Source organism: Carcharhinus amblyrhynchos, chromosome 1 (assembly GCF_965287045.1).
Source record: "Carcharhinus amblyrhynchos chromosome 1, sCarAmb.v2.hapA, whole genome shotgun sequence".
In the NCBI taxonomy this organism is placed as follows: Eukaryota; Metazoa; Chordata; class Chondrichthyes; order Carcharhiniformes; family Carcharhinidae; genus Carcharhinus; species Carcharhinus amblyrhynchos.
Genome location: NC_137324.1, coordinates 88,599,285 through 88,621,127, shown reverse-complemented (window position 1 = coordinate 88,621,127; position 21,843 = coordinate 88,599,285). Strand labels below are relative to the sequence as shown.

General features: G+C 41.8%; 1 protein-coding gene across 1 annotated transcript in view; it reads right to left on the bottom strand.

Annotated features, from left to right (window-relative positions):
• The window catches only part of LOC145349863 (uncharacterized), a 64,433-nt gene that overhangs the window by 11,792 nt on the left and 30,798 nt on the right, over positions 1 to 21,843 (bottom strand). Inside the window, exons 5-8 of the mRNA XM_080198469.1 lie at positions 16,335 to 16,445; positions 9,927 to 10,004; positions 1,897 to 2,031; positions 18 to 152 (exon numbers count right to left, since the gene is read on the bottom strand). Of these exons, the coding sequence (XP_080054595.1) occupies positions 18 to 152; positions 1,897 to 2,031; positions 9,927 to 10,004; positions 16,335 to 16,445 (459 nt within the window). The remainder of the gene's footprint in view (positions 1 to 17; positions 153 to 1,896; positions 2,032 to 9,926; positions 10,005 to 16,334; positions 16,446 to 21,843) is intronic.

Genomic DNA, 21,843 nt, shown 5'->3' with positions numbered 1-21,843 from the left:
CCTTAGTCCTGAATTACCCTGATAATTGATGATTGACTCTGCATGTTGATTTTCTCTGGAACACACCACATGACCTGACAGCTGCCTTCTGTATTCTCCACACTGAATCTCGTTGAGATACACAGGTGCTTCCTGTTGGCTTGAGTTTTCACCTACATTAGAAAAAATCGTGTAACTTGAAGATCGTGTTTACTCACATGTTCATTGCAACAGCTGGACTCAATGCAGCGCACCAAAAAAAAATTCATTCATGCAAACTAATCGTCATTCCTTATGTCACATGGTTTTGAGATGGTTAATTTCTTCAGTGATATTATAAATGATAACATATTGCCAACAGTAAGGACAGAGGATACAGCAGGATAGGAGGATACAGCAAGATATAGATTCGTTGGAGACTTTGGCAGAGAGATGGCAGATGGAGTTTAATCCAGACAAATGTAAGGTTATGCATTTTAGAGGGTCTAATACAGATAGGAAATATACAGTAAATGACAGAACCCTTATGAGTATTGATAGGCAGAGGGATAGGCACAGGCACACAGGTTACTGAAAGCGGCAACACAGATAGAGAAGGTAGTCAAGAAGGCATACTGCATGCTTGCCTTCATTGACTGGGGCATGGAGTTTAAAAATTGGCAAGTCATGTTGCAGCTTTATAGAACCTTAGTTAAGCTGCACTTGGAATATAATGTTCAATTCTGGTTGCCACACTACCAGAAAGATGTGGAGGCTTTGTAGAGGGTACAGAAAAGATTTATCAGGGTGTTGCCTGGGATAGAGGGCATTCGCTATGAGGAGAAGTTGGAGAAACTTAATTTGTTCTCACTGGAATGATGGAGGTTGAGGGGTAACTTGATAGAAGTCTACAAGATTACGAGAGGCATGGACCGAGTGAATAGTCAGAAGCATTTTCCCAGGGTGGAAGAGTCAATTACTGGGGGCATAGGTTTAAAGTGCGAGTGGCAAGGTTTAAAGGAGATGTACAAGATATGTTTTTTTACACAGAGGGCGGTGGGTATCTGGAATTCGCTGCTGAGGGAGGTAGTGGAAGTAGATACAATAGTGACTTTTAAGGGGTGTCTTGACAAATACATGAATAGGACGGGAATGGAGGGATATAGTCCCTGGAAGAGTAGGGGGTTTTAGTTAAGTCGCGCAGCATGTCAGTGCAGGCTTGGAAGTCCGGAGGGCCTGTTCTTGTGCTATAATTTTCTTTGTTCTTTGACAGCACATTGGGCTCAATGCATATGTAAAATAAAATACAGAGTTATGATCCATAGACTTTATTAGACTGTCTCTTTTAATTTAAGATAAAACAGAATCCCCTGGAATGAACAATGTTGTGAAGTCACACTGAACTCTGTCTGACGAGAGTCCTACGTGTTTTAGTTGGCAGGAAGAATGGAAACCAAATCAAATTCTATGGAAAGTCAGGCGTAAGCTTTAACATCTAGACACAAATAACAAGATAATTGTTTTTGCTGATTGCGTGGTGGGGGTGGGGGATGGGAGATGGGAGAGTGTCCCTCAGATTCACAGAGACAGCCAGACCAACAGTTGAGGAAGAAGATCCATAAAATGTACTGTCTGGCAAGCAGAAGAAAATAACTACTTTAGGTTAACCACCAAGCAGAGGGTTAGTGAGAACAGAACCCATGTTTGAGGAAGCAAGGACTGTGAAGAGTGAAAGGACATGGAATCAACAGAGGATACCTTGCAGCAGAAAGTCCATTCAATTAGTCTGAAAGGGTATGGTGAAAGGGACTTTGTTCAAGTGACTTAGCTTCACTTCATCATCATTGTTCTGCTATTCCAGTTTTTCCATCCCTTTATGTGATGCCCCACCTTAGCAAAATCATTCTGGTCCAATCCTACTGCATATTACTGAATTACCCTGATAATTGATGATTGACTCTGCATGTTGATTTTCTCTGGAATGCACCACATGACCTGATGGCTGCCTTCTGTATTCTTCATGCTGAATCTCATTGAGGTACACAGGTGCTTCCTGTTGGCTTGCGTTTTTACCTACATCACAAAAATTAGTTAACTTGAAGATTCTATTTTCTTACATGTTCATTGCAACAGCTAGAATCAATGCAGCACAGCAAAGAAAATACTCATTCATGCAAACTAATTGTCATTCTATATGTCACACGGTTTTGAGATTTCTTCAGTGATATTATAAATGACAACATATTACCAACAGTAGTGATAATAATATTGGACTCTATGCATCCTCTTGGCCAAGATCCTGCGATAAAAGACACCAAATAACCTTTTCATCGCATCTTTATCAAATCACCCATCCAATTAAACAAACAAGGATGAATTATTCACACAAGAATTTCCTTCGTGCTTGTCTTGCAGGTGCCTTTACCTGTCTCACTGCTCTGACACATTGCCATCTGTAGGATGCCCTGAGATAGCTGTGCACTATGAGGTTCCAGCTTCTGACTACAACTGACTGTTGCCTGTCAGCCGGTCTCAGCTGACTGGCTGACACGCAACAGCAACAACACTGATGGGAGGATGAAGGCTATCATCCTTAGAAAGGACAGCAGGCTTGTGCTCCATGGAGTTACTGTCATTCCCCAGGGCGGCATTCAGCAATTCTAATGAACTATGGAAGCATAGATTGCTGCAGGAGCATACAGGCCTGAGAGAACTGAAATCCACAGCCATGATAGCAGAAGTCTGAGCTGACATGACAACAAGCATGCATCTCATGACATCAGTCTGAGTTGTCGCTGCAGCACTGGGATGTTGGGTGGTTTCTGCCTATCCTTCAGTGGAAACGGAGACAATGGTCATCAGGCACAGCTTCACAGTCGTGGAACTAGTCACCAGTTCCGCAGTAGAAACAATGGGCTTCAAGCTCTGTATAATGCCCTACGGACAACTCCATGATCCATGACAGTGACAGGAGGATTGGTGGCAGGCTGGGCTACATGCCAAGCATTGGTATACATGCTCTCCTATATGCTGCCCCATCAAAGTTCTCATTTGAGTCCTCTGTAACAGGACTGATTTGTGACCTCAACCTCTAGTGTTCTGGTACGAGTTATCCTTTCTCCCTGCTGGACTGAAACCCACTGGTACTTGATGGCTCACCAGATATAGATTCCAATTCTGTACTACCTTCTAAAGTTTGCACAGTGCCAGTGTCTGAGCTGGTGGCTCTGAGTGCCAGATCAACTGACAATACTCCATCAGTGCTGTGCTACAGCTCTGATATGGTGCTGTCCTTGCCCTCCCTCCTTAGGCTGCTGTGACTGGGTAAGCAGCAATTCCTGGGTGTCTAAAAGCATAAAATCAATTAGGCAGGGTTGGGGTGAACAGGGAAAGGGTGCGGAAAGCAAAAAGATCCATGGTTATGTCATTTACAGCTTACATTTCATGTAAGACAGCAAGATGAGGGGGAGGTGAGAATTGAGAAAGAGGTGTGAGGCTGGCATCATTGAACAGTGTATAAAAAAGTGTGTAAAAAGGCATGACGAAAGATTAGCAAGATATTTTACCGACATGTTAATGGTAAAATATTAGTTAAGGAAAATATGGGCTATATTAGAGATGATGACAGGAACTAGTGTGCAGATGCCTGAAGCTGTGGAAAGGGATTTAAATGAATATTTTGTCTCCACGTTAACAAAGGAAAGGGATGTTGCAGATATAGTAATCCAGGAGGAACACTGTGAGATATTGGACGGGATAATCATAAAGGGAGAGGAAGTACTCAAAGGGATGGAATCCTTGAAAGTTGATAAGACGCCAGGGCCAAGTAGATTGTTTCCAAGGCTGCTGAAGGAGGTCAGGAAGGAGATAGCAGATGTTCTGAAGATGACTTTCTAATCCACATCATAGATACAGGGGAGCTACTGGAGAACTAGAGAAATTCAAATGTAGTTCTATTGTTTAAAAATGGATCAAAGAAGATGCCAAACTATTATATGCCAATTAGTCTTACATTGGTGGCAGGCAAATTACTAGAGTCAATCCTGAGAGGTAAGATTAGCTGTCACGTATAAAGGCATGGACTAGTCAGAGAAGGTCAGCATGGATTTATTAAAGAAAGGTCTTGCCTCACAAATCTGATTGAATTCTTTGAGGAAGTGACAAAAAGGGTTGATGAAAGTAGTGCGGTGGATGTTGTGTACATGGAATTTAGCAATGCATTTGACAAGGTCCCACATAGCAGATTAGTAAAAAAAAGTAAAAGCCTATGAAATATAGAGTAATGTGACAAACTGGATAAAAAGTTGGCTTAGTAGCAGGAAACGAAGGGTAAAAGTCGATGGGTGCCCGTGCGAATGGAAAGTTGTTTCAAGTGGTACTCCACGGGGCTCGGTGCTGGGACCCTTATGCTTGTATAATATATTAACATGAACATGGGGGGCACAATTGTGAAATTTGCAGTTGACAAAAAGATTGGCTGATCAGTGACAGTATAGGGGACAGCTATAATCTCCAAAACAATATAGATGGGTTGGTGGATTGGACGTTAAAGTGGCAGATGGATTTTAATATACAGAAGTGTGAGGCAATGCACTTAGGGAAGTTAAACAGATATAGGGAACACACAATAAATAGGAATACACTAAAAGGAGTAGATGATGTGAAAGATCTTGGCGTATAAGTATGCAGGTCCTTAAAGGCAGCAGTTCAGGTAGATAAGGCTCTAGAGAAAGCATATGGAGTCCTCTCCTTCACTGGCAAAGGTATAGAATATAAAAATAAGGATATAATGTTGGAATTGTATTAAACACTGGTGAGGCCACAACTGGAGTATTGTGTGCAGCTCTGGTCATCATATTACAGGAAGGACAGAATTGCTCTGTAGAGAGTGCAGAAGAGATTTACAAGAATGTTGCCAGGGCCTGTCACAATCAGCTAAATGCCACAATTGTAATGAGGAGACAAAATGAAACCTGTCTCAAGGGAACTGGGCACGGGCAAATTGGAAATCACAACTTCCTTCGCTGAAAATGGAAGGGAACCAATATTTGCTCCAGAACTTGTTAAAAAGGGACAGGCACTGATTTTTTTGAGTTAGTTATTCAGCTATATTGTTTTTTCTTCAAGAAAATTCCCAGCTGTTGTATTTACTTTAAATATAGCAAAAATTGTAATTTGGTACAGGTTATTTTGCAAAAAATTCTAAAAATTGATCAATTACGTTACTGATTATGGAGATCAATGTCAACTTACTCAATGTACTTCCATTTCACGTGCATTAACACCAGTGATTGCAATGGGCTGGGTTTTGTTCTGAGTTGGGGCTTAAAAACATTCAAACATTGCACCATTTTCTGCAAGCATCTGCCACCCATGTGAACAGGAAATACAACCGGGCATTGTCTTGGCAATTTGATTGGGGGATCAAAATCCAACCCGATATCTATATTTAGCCCAGGAGGAAACAATCCTATCAAAAATTCTGAATCGATCTGCACAGCTTCACCATGGCATTGGGGAAAGAGATGCAAATACTCTCCTATTAGGTCAGGAGATATTCAAACATGTGGCCTGGCATGATGCATCACAAAAAAGTGTAAGCTTTGAGACTTACTCTGTGCTGAAATTGTCATTCTCAATCGAACTAGAATGGTGTTAAAATTAATCTCAGGATCTCTGCACCAAGGATAGAACAATCAGCCAGATTTTCTGTTATTTTGTTAACTAGATATTACTGCAAGAAATCGCAAGAATGTGGATATATTTGGAGAGGAGTGAGTTTCCACTAATGGTTTCAATTATCCAAATAAAAGCACTAACAAACTCACACATAAACAATGTCACTTGCGTGAGGTACTGGCACTGTAGCAATGTACTTCTCTATATTGCCTTTAGAGAGTAGTATGAGTTACAAGTCTAGAAATCAGATTGTTTTGGATATTCGATCCTTTTGCCGTCATACACTTGTTCAAATTAAAGATAACAAATTGAGGAAATTTTACCCTTAACATAAAAATGAGTTCCAACAATTTAAAGAAGCTAGCTTTGACAATCCTGAGTATGTTCAAATTCCCACTGGCAGTTTTTTTCAGTCCACGGATAGCTAATCATTAGCAATTGCATCTAAACTTTGGCTTCCTAATAAATCATCTATCGTAGAAACATGGTGTAATACAACAGGGTATAAAAATTTATGTAAATTAGGATGTAGGTGTCCCTGATGAGCCAAAGAGGTTAACAGCATGGAAATGGCTCAACTTGCTCATGCCGCCCAGTTTTTTTCCATTGAGCTATTCCCAATTGCCTGCATTTGGCCCATATCTCTCTATGCCCATCTTACTCATGTAACTATCTAAATGCTTTTTAAAAGACAAAATTGTACCTGCCTCTACTACTGCCTCTGGCAGCTTGTTCCAGATACTCACCATCCTCTCTGTGAAAAAACTGCCCCTCTGGACCCTTTTCTATCTCTCTCCTCTCACCTTAAACCAAATGCCCTCTAGTTTTAGACTCTCCTACCTTTGCGAAAAGATATTGACTATCTACCTTATCTATGCTCCTCATTATTTTGCAGACCTATAAAATGACTCCTAAGCTGTTTCCAGCCTCACCCTATAACTCAAATCATCAAGTCTTGGGTTCTGGTTTGCTTTAAAATTATACTACAGCATAAAGATCTATTTTTTTCTTGGCAATTATTTTAGTTAGAAGAGCAATCTGCGAGCTTTTGGTTGAAATGCAAACATATTTCCTACCTAGACAGTATGGTCTGATTATTCTTCCATCACAGGTAATTTTATTTCTATTTAAGTTGAGTTTTAATGTTATATGTGGCTCAAAGGAAATAAAAATAAAGTACAAATTGCAGTGTATAAACAGTTTTTATTTTTCTTCCATTATCTCAGACCTGCCCCCTGATCTTTATTTTGTTATAGGCATAGTCATGGACAGCTGTTCTTAAAGTTAATGCAGTTTCTCATAGTAGAAACACAATAGAACAAATTATCATTTCTGATGACATTTATTCATTTCTTCTGGACCTTATTGTAAAACTAGTACCGATTTTCAGACTTTATTTGTACAGGCACAAAATAATGTTCTGAGGTTAGCTTGAGTTTGCATTAGAGACATTTGTGTCACAAACCACAAAAGAGACTTCAAGTTACACATTGTAAATATCTGCATGCAAAGACACTCAGATTAAATTCTTACCTCACCATTTTGATAGAAACCTTAATCTGGTGAGTTGAAATGGATTAATGTCTTGTTAAAATAGCGGACTAGAGAATTTAACAAGAACGTGAGAATAACTCGCAAGCTTGTATTACAAAATTGTGTTTGCATCGCCACAAATTTGAAAATGGAATTCTGAATAAAGAATTTGCAGGAAAAGTTGAGTCAATACTGGTTCATTTCTGAGAAGTATCTGTAGAGTAAAGATTAATATCAGAAGCACCAGATAATCATGTGACATTGTGTCATGGTTAAGAGATGAAGCTCAGGTGGGAAGCAGAAGTAGAACCTTGTGTGAAGTACTGAGATGTAAATAGAACTGCAAATAAACAAAAACATTTTTTCTGAACAACAATCTGATAGCATTCTTAGGGTAATAGGCAAACCCTCTGGAAACCTCAACTAGGCCCAAATCCAAGATGAAACAGTAACAAAAGAGAATACTGAATCCATTATATAAAATAAATTGGAAACATTTGACTCTTGCTTTTTATTTGAAAGGAATCATTCCTCTTTTCAGTGGATCTATTTTAATTTATTTGAATGTCAGCCAGGTTCCTCAGTTTCCTCACAGACCAAAAGGAAACAACAAATTGTTTTAAGAACACCTGATAGTTTTAAGCAGGAGGGAATGCTCAGAAAGTTAGATGACTGGTTCTTTAATAATGCAGCTCATGTGACTCACAATGATTTTTGATCCACGTTACAGAACATAACAATCTCAAAAAATAGTTGAACATTAAAATAGCATATGATGTGAAAATGAAATCAATACTGCTGCAGCCAATATTGAAATGCATTTCCTTACAAGATTGTCAAAAAAAAGAGACATGCTATTAAAATTTTTCATCTTACACCCATCAGGACAGATATGTGAAAATATGAGCTGCAAAGATAGCAATAATTTATACTGCATGAAAAGGAAATGCTAATTTGTTGGCAAGTGGACTCTGATTGGTAGACATGTTGCCATGGGAAATACACTAGGGAACAGCTAAGGGCCAAGCTTTTATTTAAATTTAAACTTGATAGTTCAACTCTGATTGATCAAGGCATTGCCATGGGGAATGAACCAGAGATTGGCTGTCCGTCAAGTTTTATTTAGTTGACAACGGCATTGTGTACAGACATGCTCCTTCTGTCCGAAAAGGAAAGGGACCTGTGTAATGTAGTTTCTAGCATGAATAAATGAACAACACCACGAGCCTAATTGATAAGCTGAAACCTAATTTAAAATTAACTCTTAGCACTATCAGGATTATTTAGCAAGTGTCCAATTGCGGAATCACATTCAATGTTGTACACTACTTAGTATAACTTTTAATATAAATCTCATGCAATATAAATTGTTGTTCTCTTTGTAACTGATATTCTTGTGAATCTCCTGATGAGTATAAGACAAAAAGCTTTGACAGCATATCTCTTTTTCAGCAATGTGTAGGTTCTGTATAGCCAAATGACTACTACTTAGAATAAAAGATTCTCCGTTTTTGTTTAACATCTCTCCACAAACAAAGTATTATGAATATAGTATTTAATAGCTGGGATTTTTCCAAGAAAAAACAGTCCTTAATTCATGTGAAAACGGGAGTAACTCCCGCTGAATTTTAGAGGGATTTTCAGATTGAATCGCCCACACTCTCTGCATCCCAGAGTGTCATGCAGCAACCCACCACCCCACGCCCCCCATCGCTGCCCTTGCTGACCCCCCTCCCTGACCACTTGATTGCTGGCCTCCTGGACGTTGCCAGGCCAATTCCTATGTCCCCATTCTCTGGCCAGCCCCAATCTTACCAACCAACCGACCGACAACCCCCACCCACCCAGTCAGTCCCAATCTTCCGATCCACCCCACTCGGCAATCCTGACCCATCTCCTCCCCCACCCAGATGGTCAGCCCCGATCACTATCCACCCTCCCTCTGCCACTGATCCCGACTGGAGAGTGGCAGCAGTACTCCCACCATGATTGCACCCCCAATAGATCCCATCCCCAATAGGCCTCACTCCCTCTGGCCCACATCCTTGGCAGTGTCATTGTGCCCGTAGGACATTGCCAGTTTGCCCTTGGGCAGTGCCAGACAACCAGGTTGGCACTGCCTAGGGAGCACTCCCCTTACACCCTGAGGGTCCTCAATGGTCACTCTTCCCTCCAGTGGGGTTGGGCCGCCTGTTCCCTTTGGTGGGAAGCAGTTGTAAACCCTGCTGGAGTAAACCACTCCTGGCAGGGGATGGGGGGAACATTAGTGGGCCCTGAGACTTCAGTGCTGGGCCCATTAATAACACTGAAATGTGGATTATCTTATTGATTTCTGGAGTGGAGCTGATTACTCTGGAAATCTTAGGCTGGGGGACATGCAGCCCAGCAGGAAGCCCTTGAAATGGCCTCCACTGATGTCTCCCAGCTCACTATGCTACAGTTTAGTAGGCTGGGAAAATCATCCCCTGTTTCTTTTACAAACATAATAAAAATGTAAGGCTAGCTGGTCCATTTTAATTGTTCTATAATTCAGAATAAATATGACAGTTAGAATTTTATTAGTGTCAAGATTTGAACACCATAAGCAGGTTGATGAATTGTGATGGACATCTGAAAAGTAAAATGTGTGATAACCAAAAATGTTTCTAACGCTGCTGTCATTTTATATTTATTTGAGTACTTACAGTGCACCTGTTATCTGGATTTATAACCTTCAAAAAAACAATTTCAGAAATAGACCCTAGAATTAAATTTACCTGACATTAGGACATTTCTGCGTTCATATGCTTCCATGATTTCTTGTAGATGGTCAGAGTTTGATCTGCAATTCCATGCTAGACAAGAATAAAATATGTACTGTTAAGGATGATGTCTGCAATCAAATGTATTAATGAAATTTGGATGACATTAAGAGAAAGTAAGACATGTTGATATTTGATTCCAATAAGTATATCTCAATGTGAATTTTGTTGTCCCATTATTTAATGTGATAGTCCAAGTCACATGCATTTATGTGGGACAGGAAATCCATACTGTCTTTATGACTGCCAGTGGCAATCAAATGTGCCATGCCTCAGGATAGCAATGTGCTATTTTAGCATTGGATTACATTGGGATTGGTACAGACTGCTCATCAATTTTCACTGAGAAAACATTACTTCACCTTTGACTAGTTGTTATTTATTTCCAGAAAGTAATCTACTCGGTTATGGCCAAACTGGAAGGAGTGCACTGCCTGTCTCTGGTTCCACTTCTTCAAAGAACACAATATATATCTCCATGATATTTTCAGCTATACAGCCAAATACGTGCTTTAGCTACAATTCTCAGAATGACTACTCAATGCCTACGTTTCTTCAATAAACAACAAAATTATTCATTTATTATAAAACTATGATTGTCAATTAGAAAGGGAAAGCTTATTAACATACAGTATGCAATACACACACACACACACAGTTCAAAGGGAAAGGATTGATGGGGAATCCTTCAAAGGCATCCAGGTTATAGTTTGGTTTCTAAGCACAGGTCTGGGAAACAATCAATGACTCTTGCATTAATTTTCATCCAGACTTCGAGGAAAACTTGCAGTCTCTTAATTTCAGAGCATCTATGGAGCAACATCTATTCACTCTCTGCTTTGGACTAGATCTGAAGTTTCAGGGGTCATTGTCCTCTTTGCCCATGCAGTTGATCCTCCTTGTTTATGAAGCAAAACAGTCCTACCCAGATTTTAAACACAGTTTATAAAACATAAAGCCAGAAATGACCAAAGAGTTTCCAGTTTCTTCAAACAGCTTAATTACCTTGTCCTATAAAATGCTGTCTTTTCCAAGAAGCCATGATTGGAGATGCTGGCATTGGACTGGATTACTTATTTGGATTCATGATTACAGATAAATCTGTTGGACTTTAACCTGGTGTTGTGAGCCTTCTAAAGTATTTTCAGGAAGAGCAGCAACCAGACGCTTTGCATTAATCCTTTAAGAGACAGTGCATTTTAAAAAAAATCCAAATCCTTCCAGAATATTCTTAGTCTTGGAAGACATACCATTTTCTGTGGTAAAAGCATTTATGACAATTCAAAAATATAGCACCACTCTGATCCGTTGAACTGTTTTCTGACATTAAAATGACTGGCCTCTTATGATTCTTGCAGTCCATATTCAAAGTTTTTTAAATTGAGTAAGCCTTATGGTGATGGAATTCTACCTTGCCCCTGTAATCTTCACAGGGTGATAAATCCAATCATCAAGAGGCTGAATATGTTGGGACTTATTTCCCTGCTGCGTCGGAGGCTTAGAGGTGATCTTACAGAGGTCCAAAAAATAATGAGGGGCATGGATAAGGCAGATAGTCAACATCTTTTCCCAAAGTAGGGGTATCTAAAACTAGAGGGTATAGGTTTAAGGTCCAGAGGGGCAATATTTTCACACAGAGAGTGGTGAGAGTCTGGAATGAGTGGCCAGAGGTAGTAATAGAGATGGGTACAATTTTGTCATTTAAAAAGCCTTGCAGACAATTATTTGCATAAGGTTGGTGTGGGGGATATGGGCCAAACATGGGTAATTGGGACTAGCTTAGTGGTAAGAACTGGGCAGCAGGGACAAGTTGGGCCAAAGGACCTGGCTACATGTTGTAAACCTCTATGACTCCACAGCACACTTCTCCCATACTTACAGCATAGTATGCAGAATTTGGGACTTACCTGAAGAATGCCTAGGGCTACCTCTGGTGGGTTCAATGGCTGCCGAATTGCCAGGGGGCGGTGCAGAATTCAGTGGGAGTCTAACAATTGGTTTCACACCAGCATAAATTTCCCGTAGCATTTTCGGTTGGTTCCGCTTATTGTGGATTGGGAAATCCACTAGAAGCCAGCATGAACTAGGTTTGTATGCCACAAATGGAATGCAGATGAAGGCATGACCAGCATCTTCACCTCACAACTGATTTTCTATGACGCTAGTGGGAAAATTTGCCAGTGCAAAACATGTCTGGAACAACGTAGTGTGCAGAAGTTGGGACTTACCTGAAAAATGCCTAGGGCTGTCTCTGGAGGTCAGGACGGAGGCTGCCAGCAACCCTAGTCCCTGAAACATCAGAGCAGTATGTTGGGGAAGCATCTATCAGGTGCATCCTCTGTTTCAGTAAAATCAGGAGGTCTTATCTTCCAGCCTTATACTGTTCCTAATGCAGGGTTCATCTTCTTTCTTCAATAGAGGTCAGTGATGTTGGGTGCCTCTTTGATATGGCATCCAAATATGGCAGTGGGACATGTGCAATCAAGCTTTCCCTGCCATGAATCCCCCGGATGCTTAATTAATGAGGTCACGAATGGAGAATATGCTGTGGTTTCTTATTGGCTTCTGCAGCAGGAAACACTTCCCGTCTCTAACCCTGCCCCAGCCACAGGACTTAGCCTCAGATAGAAGAATTCTACCCAAACAGTTGCATACTCATTCACACCTATCCCCACACGCAAACACACGCACACACAAGCAACCATTTTCCTGCAAACTATTAACTAGTAACTTACTAAGCTTGGTCCAGCTAAAATCTGCAATAAAAAATAATGCTAGTAGAAATGTTTATGATTTGAAACAGGATAGATCACCATCAATGCAGTGAACATCCTACCCTTTATCTAGGCATTCTGGAGCTAGGAGTTAAATTGAGTTTTGAATGTTATAGTGTAGCTTAGGTGTGAGTAATATATATTGACAACATATGAAACATATGATAATGCAGCTTTTTGGAGCATCAAATGGTGGTTTCATGGCAAGGGAAAATGCCCATTCAACCTTCCACATTGTATCCTCATGGGCAATGTGCAGACTGACAACTGCAAAGTTTTCTCTATTCTGCTTTCACCTGACGCCTGTTTGCTGGGTAAACACACTGATGGTGTGGCTGGAACTTATCTCTAAAACACAGCTTGAATCTGACATGAGAAACCAGGAAAAATGACAAAGATTTTGCCAAACAGCTAATGTCACTCCCACTCCCACACTGCAATAGAACTGAACTTCTCATTGCACACTGTATATTATACAAAGTATACTGTATATCAATGAATATTTCACATATAATTTTATGCACAGGTATGGATGAGGTTACAAAATCTTTCCTTTTCCTAAGATAGTGAATCTTACAATTAGATCCCAGGGCTATCAGAAAGAATATATATTCTACCAATGGTGATCCATAATATTAAATGAAAACACACATCACCTCATCACGTCTCTTGGTTTTCTTTGTCATGAAAGTTGCCTTTAACTAGGGAAGTTGGATGCAGCCTGAGAACAATCTTTTTTACAAAGAACTGCTTTGCCCTCCAACCTCACCAGAGCAATTCCAGCAAACCGTGAATCCTTACAGTGCAGAATCAGGCCATTTGGCCCATTGGGCCTGCACCTAGTATCTTACTAGGCCCTTTCTCCCACCCTATCCCCGTAACCCCACATATTTACCAGCTAGATTACCATCTAATCTACACATCTTGGAACACTAAGGCGGCAATTTAGCATGGCCAATCCAGCGAATCTGCACATCTTTGGACTCTGGGAGGAAACCAGAGCACCTGTAGGAAACCAATGCAGGACTGGGGAGAACATACAAACTCCACCAGAGGGCCCTATTTTACCATTTTGATTCTAAGTGCTGGGTGGACTTGAAACTGGGAGATTTTCAGGTCCGACTTTCAGATCCATTCAAAGGACCACTCCCCCCATCTGCCTAAAAAGATATCAGCAATTCCGAATCGCGCTGCAAAAGCCTGTGGGCGGAGCTTAATGCACCTGAAATCCTGCAACACTGATCAGTGCCCCCAACTGCGGATGCACAGAAAATGCAGCTCCCTGCCACATCTCTCCAAGGCGGATAATGCCTCCCCCGGCCCCCATAGATATTGCTCAACCCTTCTAACATTACTATCCCCCTTATCCCCCCACGTCCCCACCGCCGATCATGGGTCCCTTCCCCTCAACTGATCTCAGGCAGAGTGGCAGCGGACCTCTCCCCTCCCTCCCCACTGATCTCAGGCAGAGTGATGTGGAGATGCCAGTGTTGGACTGGGGTAAAACAGAAAGAAATCCCGCAACACCAGTTTAAAGTCCAAACAGCTTTATTTCTAGCAAAAGCCACAAGCTTTCGGGACAGCCTGTCCCTTCTTCAGGTGACTGGGAATTCTGATCCTAAAAAGAACACAAAGACACAAACTCAATTTACATGCATAATGATTTACAGCTAATCAATTCTTAAAGGTACAGACAATGTGAGTGGAAAGAGCTTTAAGCACAGGTTAAAGAGACGTGTATTGTTTCCAGACAGGAAGGTTAGTGAGATTTTGCAAGTCCAGGCAAGTTGTGGGGGTTACAGATAGTGTGACGTGAACCCAAGATCCCATTTGAGGCCGTTCTCATGTGTGCGGAACTTGGCTATCAGTCTCTGCTCAGCGACTCTGCGCTGTCGTGTGTCCTGAAGGCCACCTTAGAGAACGCCCATCTGAAGATCAGAGGCTGAATACCCATGACTGCTGAAGTGTTCCCCAACAGGAAGAGAACAGTCTTGCCTGGTGATTGTCAAGCGGTGTTCATTCATCCGTTGTCATAACGTCTGTATGGTCTCCCCAGTGTACCAAGCCTCAGGACGAACACCACTCGACAATCACCAGACAAGACTGCTCTCTTCCTGTTGGGGAACACTTCAGCGGTCATGGGCATTCGGCCTCTGATCTTCAGGTGGGCGTTCTCCAAGGTGGCCTTCAGGACACACGACAGCGCAGAGTCGCTGAGCAGAGACTGATAGCCAAGTTCTGCACATATGAGAACGGCCTCAGCCGGGATCTTGGGTTCATGTCACACTATCTGTAACCCCCAAACTTGCCTGGACTTGCAAAATCTCACTAACTTTCCTGTCTGGAAACAATACACATCTCTTTAACCTGTGCTTAAAGCTCTTTCCACTCACATTGTCTGTACCTTTAAGAATTGATTAGCTGTAAAGACTCACATTCCAATCATTATGCATGTAAATTGAGTTTGTGTCTTTGTGTCCTTTTTACGATCAGAATTCCCAGCCACCTGAAGAAGGGACAGGCTGTACCGGAAGTTTGCGGCTTTTGCTACAAATAAACCTGTTTGGACTTTAAGCTGGTGTTGTGGGATTTCTTTCTGTTTCTCAGGCAGAGTGGCAGTGGACTCCCCCTTCCCCCCCTTGATCTCAGGCAGACTGGCACCAGACCCTCCCTCCCCTCTCACCGATCACAGGCAGAGTGGCAACAGATCCCCCCCTTCTCCTCCACCCTCAAGCAATCTCAAGCAGAGTAGCAGCGGACCACCCTTCCTCCACCCAGTGATCTCAAGCAGAGAGGCATCGGATGCTAGGCACCTATCTTCTCATTAACTGGAGTGCCCAAATTGGACTTTTATGGAGCATGTCTGTTTTGCGCCAATTCTGGATGGGCGCACGTGGTAGTAAAGGGGGAGGAAGTGCCAGTAAAGTTGAGCGTGCAGCCCACTAAGTCAATTTAAATGTATGTAAATGCATTTAAATGGCCATCGTGCCTATTTCAGGTGCAGTCCCAATCGCGGCCATTTTTGGCCTTGGTAAAGGGAGAACCAGCAGGGAGGCAGGCACAGATCACTCTACTCGCCTGATGCCAGACTTTATCAAGTTTTTGCGCCCAAAAATGGGCACATGATGGTAAAATCAGGCCTAGACAGTCATCCAAGGCTGAAATTGAACCCAGGTCCCTGGTATTGTGAGGCAGTAATGCTAACCACTTAACCTGATCTGAACTTTGGGATTCTTATTGGTAATAGATTTCTGATCAGACTGAAACCATTGATAGTGAACTGATCATGTCAGACGCAGAGCAGGTGAGTGAATTTTGTTTCTGTGTAATTAAAGTCAGGATGCCCATTTGAGTTTATTTTAAACATGTTGTTTGTCACTGTAGATAGTGCTTGACCCTTAGTGTAACCCGTGCTGTATTTGACTTGTAGTGTTTGATGCTGAAACTGAATGCAAAGTGGGACAACGTTCAAAGCCCCACACTGGTATGCATTATTTTGATAAGCATATAAAATACACTGAATTAAGTTACAGTCAAAATACTGGCAGGCCTCTCTTTGGAAAAGAGTTTCACTTTAAACAACACTAACCTTTGCAGGATACATCTTCCTTCAACAACTGGTAAGATACGATGAGAAGGAAGATCACACAGATGATTGGGAATAAAACTAACCAAATAATGTCAAGGACACAATTCTTCTCTGAAATGAAAAAAGAATTAAGAATTAACAGAAGATTGCAAGCACTTAGATTTCATCATGTGAGACTAAATTTATGTTTATTTATTTGTGGAATGTACTGAAAAGAATCCTTAGACATGTAAAAGTAACATTATTCCACAGAACTATTCAATAAATGATTGGGTGGAGTTTTCTCTTTTATTGATGGTGCCAAGTCAGGCAGGAAAAGCTGTTTTGGAACCCACTGACCACACTGACAGCTTAACACACTATATTTCTTAAATAAAATCCTCGAGGTCAGTCCCATGACATCACACTGGCAGGACAGGTTCTGAATGAGCGCACCCCTCCAGCAAGCTCAGCCCCTGACATTTCCCCTGGCAGTGACAGTGGGACCTGACAGGGGGCACTGGCAGGGGACATGGGCAGGGTACTGCCGGACATGAACCTCTTCCCCCCTGGGGTGTGTGCTTACCTGTGCACTCCGGGCGAGGATCATTCACCAGGTCCCCATTTGTCAGGGCTTTTTATAAACGCTGCCAACATGGCTTCGTGCTGGTGGGACTAGGAAACTAACATGGGGGGAATAGCACAGCAGGGAAACCCACTAATGATATTTAAATGTATGGCAATGAGGTTTCCGACATTCATGGTGGAATTCCCATTACTTCATTGCGATGGGAGGGGCCAATCAAGCAGGGAAATCTTGTGAGCATGAAAGACATTTCCAGATTCCCTCTCGATTCTCCACCCGTTGCCAACCCCGCCCACAAAAACAGTGGTGGAAAATGCACCCCCCCCCCATCCTATTTTTAAAGGATACAAATAATAACAGAAATGCCTGTATATTAAGAAAGGCAGGTTATATAGAGAGGGGTTGGGAAAATTTCAGTTTTAGCTCCTCAGCGTATATCATTTAATCTTCATAAGCTCCCACCCAACAATCAGCCAGAGGCTACAGTTGAGTGTGGAGGTCTCTGGTATAAGGCTGCAAGACCAAGTGGGGAGAGGGGGAAGCAAGGCCTGATTCCTGACCCCATAGGGGTCCAATCCTAAGTGGAGGCTGTTCCCTGACCCAAGGGATGGTGGGAGTGATTTAGGGCATTAGTTTGGGAGACTCTGATAGGAAGGAGTTTTAAAAAAGGAGTACTTTTCCTGCTCTTTATGACCCACAGGCAACCACCTTCTGCTTGAAGCTGCCTTTGATTCCCTGCAGTTGATGGATTTTCAATCCTACAGAGCAGGTTAACCGAGGGGCTTCCAGTCTCATTAAAGATTTAAATTGTCAATAGCCACCTCGGGACAGGTTGACAGGGTCCTTGTGCATGAGTCGCAAAAACCCAGCTTGCAGGTGCAGCAGGTGGTCAGGAAGGCAAATGGGATGCTGGCCTTCATAGCGAGGGGGATTGAATATAAAAGTAGGGAGGTCTTGCTGCAGCTGTATAGGGCATTGGTGAGGCTGCAGCTGGAGTAGTGTGTGCAGTTTTGGGCGCCGCACCTGCGCAAAGATATTTTGGCCTTGGAGGGAGTGCAGAGGAGGTTTACTAGGCTGATACCGGAGTTGAGGGGGTTGAGCTATGAGGAGAGGCTGAATGAACTAGGCTTGTACTCGTTGGAGTTTAGAAGAATGAGAGGAGATCTCATTGAGACGTATAAGATGATGAATGGGATGGATAGGATAGAGGTGGAGAGACTCTTCCCGCTCAAAAAAGACAGTAGGACTAGGGGGCACAGCCTCAAGATAAAAGGGGGGCGTTTTAGAACGGAGTTGAGGAGGAACTTCTTCACTCAAAGGGTGGTGAATCTCTGGAATTCTCTACCCATTGAAGTGGTGGAGGCTGCCTCGCTAAATATTTTCAAGAAGCGGGTTGATGGGTTTTTGATAAGAGAGGGGATTAAGGGTTATGGGGAGAGGGCCGGAAAGTGGAACTGAACCACGACAGATCAGCCATGATCTTATTGAATGGCGGGGCAGGCTCGAGGGGCCAGATGGCCTACTCCTGCTCCTATTTCTTATGTTCTTATGTTCTTGTCCTGCCAACCGCCCAAGCCCTAAACAGGATCAGGTTTCAGATCTATAAAAATTTAACTTCTGATACCAACCCATCCATTTTTTGGGTGGATAAAATGCAGCTCAACATTTCAGGTCAATAACATTTCATCAGAACTCCCCACGAATGCTGCCTCATCTGCTGAGTATTTACAACATTTTCTGTTTCGCATAAATTCTGTTTGATAGGGTCCACTAAGAACCTCTTGAGAAAATTGTACACAATTGTGTGGCAGTGAAACAGCAGAGAGTTAAACTCAAACATAAATCTGATTGAGGACATTTCCTGACGGTGACAAGGCTGCTGATTTTGAATTAATGGTTCTTGGCTCCGTCTCTGGACTATAAACTATTAGTTATGCAACATGACCTATTTGTAACATAAATAAATAATACATTTTACTATAGCTTAAAGCTATACATTTATCATCCAAGATGATCATAAACATTTCACTCCATTTTGTCTTTTGGCTTGAAGTTTAAACTCTTGCTGCAAATTGCTCAGCTACAAGTGAAAACCTCGAGTTTCAGACTTTTAATATCATGCAAGTAGTTTAATGGTAACCTTTTTTATTTACTTTTCCACAATTTCTCTGTAATTCTCCTCTTGATAACCAAAGTATTCCTGGTGGATTATAGGGTTGCCAGCTTCCCATGTGGACAAGGGGTTTAAACCAATAAAGACAAAACAGGTGCCAGGGACCCAGGTTCAATTCCAGCCTTGGGCGACTGTCTTTGTGAAGTTTGCACATTCTCCCCTGTCTGCGTGGGTTTCTTCTGGGTGTTTCACTTTCCTCCCAAGTCCAAAGATGTGCAGGTTAGGTGGATTAGCCATGCTAAATTGCCTCTTCGTGTCAAAGGGACAAACTAGGGTAAATACATCAGGTTATGGGGATAGGGTCTGGGTGGAATTATGGTCGGTGTAGACTTGATGGGTCAAATGGCCTCCTCTTGCACTGTAGGATTCCATGATTGTAAAAGAAACCAAATAACAGCATGGCAAATACTTTAACTTTGCAATTTTCAAGTGCCCAATATATTGTGAAATTTTGACTTCCTGGATTAATTTGCTCATGCTGTTCATATTTTTATATACTGTAATATCACTATCAGATGCCTCGCATAATGCCAGACAGCCTAAAGGACACATCTTTGAAAAAGGTAGTTCCTGGGAGGGCAGAGGTTGTGATAGCAAAGTGAAAAGATCCCATGGAGCATGTGTTGAAGGATCTGGTCCTGACTTCAAGCTTTTTGCACAAATCAGATGCTCCCAGATAAAAGCAAAATACTGCGGATGCTGGAATCTGGAACAAAAACAGAAAACGCTGGAAAATCTCAGTAGGTCTGACATCATCTGTGGGGAGAGAACACTGCCAGCATTTAAAGTCTAAAGCCTTTATCAGAGATACTCCCAGATATGGTTGCAGTTGCGCTTTCTGTTTGGAATACAGCACGTAAGGGAGGATGAACAGAGGCCCCACACCACAGGGTAAACTCTTACTGGAAGGAGGATGAAGGAGAGAAGGGTTCATAGCAGGATGTTCAGGGAACAATCCTCCTACCTGATTCACAGTGAGAAACAGTGTGCGAGACACCAGTGTTTCAATGCAGATGTCCTCACTGAAATCTGTCACCTGCTGTAGCCACAACTGCAATCTCAAAGAAGCATGACAACCAAATTGTCAGTGGCTGTGGAACTGACTATGCCAAGAACTTTAATACTCCAGGCTCCTTCCAAGACGAAGCTGGAGATCTATTATGCAGTTTATCATTCACTGTTGCAGTTCATCAAAGCGGTCTATTCACTGAGACACAATATCTCAGGTAAATGCTCAACATCTTGTTTGCCGTTACAATGCCTTCATTCTGCGAGCTTGTGTTGTACCAGCTGCATTTGCACTATTGTAACATAGCAAATGATAACCACAGGGCGACAGGACTACCCACTGACGATATCGCTGAGGACTCCAGTGTATAACATATGCACAAAACATTCAATGCAATCCAAGCTGCTATACAAAATCTGATCGAGCAGACCATTAGAAAAAGCTTAGAAACAAAAACATAGAAAATGTACAGCAATAGAAGGTAGGAATAAGAAAATAAAGCAAATATTCAAGGAAGAGATGGAACCGTTGGGAATAGTCAGGAAATTTCACCTTAGATCACTGCAAGTTGGGTCATGGTCCTTTAAATAATACTAATGCTAGGCTCTTTCCTGCAGAACATTGTTCTTTGATGACTGACAAATGAATATAGACAATAAATCTGGATCATCCAAATTTGAAAATTGAGCATTACATCAGCAGGTAGAGCACAGTAACATGATAGCACCAAGTCAGATGTTTCCCGTGCATGCTTAGGATATCCAAGCGAGTGCCCTTTTCAGCTTGGAACACCATATGGGCCACACCAGAACAGCTGAGGCTCCAAAAGCACTACAGATCCAAAGTTTGAACCTTTATTTATAATAACCTCATGTATCTAGAGGTCAATTAGCATCTAGAGGTGCATATCAATTAGCAATTTATTCCATGAGTTTGATTCACAATACTGCCACTTGCAATGTATGCATCTGACACTTATAAGCTCGATAATGATAATTCAGCCATACAGAATAAAGTTTAATAATCATCACCAGTATACAGCAGTCCAGAATCAAGTGCTGCAAACCTGTACAAAAATAGACTTATGTTAATAACCTGGTGAATTCCATGTGCTCTTCACATGGTTGCGAGATGTACCGCAAACTTTCTTCTTTTAAACCAGTACTATTTATATGAAATTTGGTTCCTTTCCACACATTAGAGAAGTCCCATTACTAGTATAAGATATTTATTTTATTATTACCTCTGAGAACTTGAAAATGATCATAAACCATCCTTAAAAATAATACCAACTCTTCCAAATCTACTCATTAGGTGCGATCTTACCGCACTCCTGCTGCAGCAGGAAATTTAGCGCCCAGCCAAATCTCTGTTCATTGCAGTGGGATGGGAAAATCCCACTAGCATGAATGTCCACAACATTTTGACCATTATGTTAAAGGAATCCTAAACTTTCAAGTTGTCATGTCACTCATTTCAATGAGGTACATCTAACATAAGTTCTCAGCTTTCAGAAACTTTAGTCATCGCATAGCCTGGACTGCACGATCCATAATGCTTAAAAAATTTTGCAATTCCCATTGATGCTAGCTGATGTTACCCAATGTGTAGAACATCTGACTCCCCATAATTGGAGGTTCCTTTAGTCCCAAATTAATTGCAGAATTCCAGCCAGAATTATTGTCCACACATTCCTGCAGGTCACTCTGAGTAAACAGCTGGTGCAACTCCAGTAACATAAAAAACAGGAACGTTTTGAGCA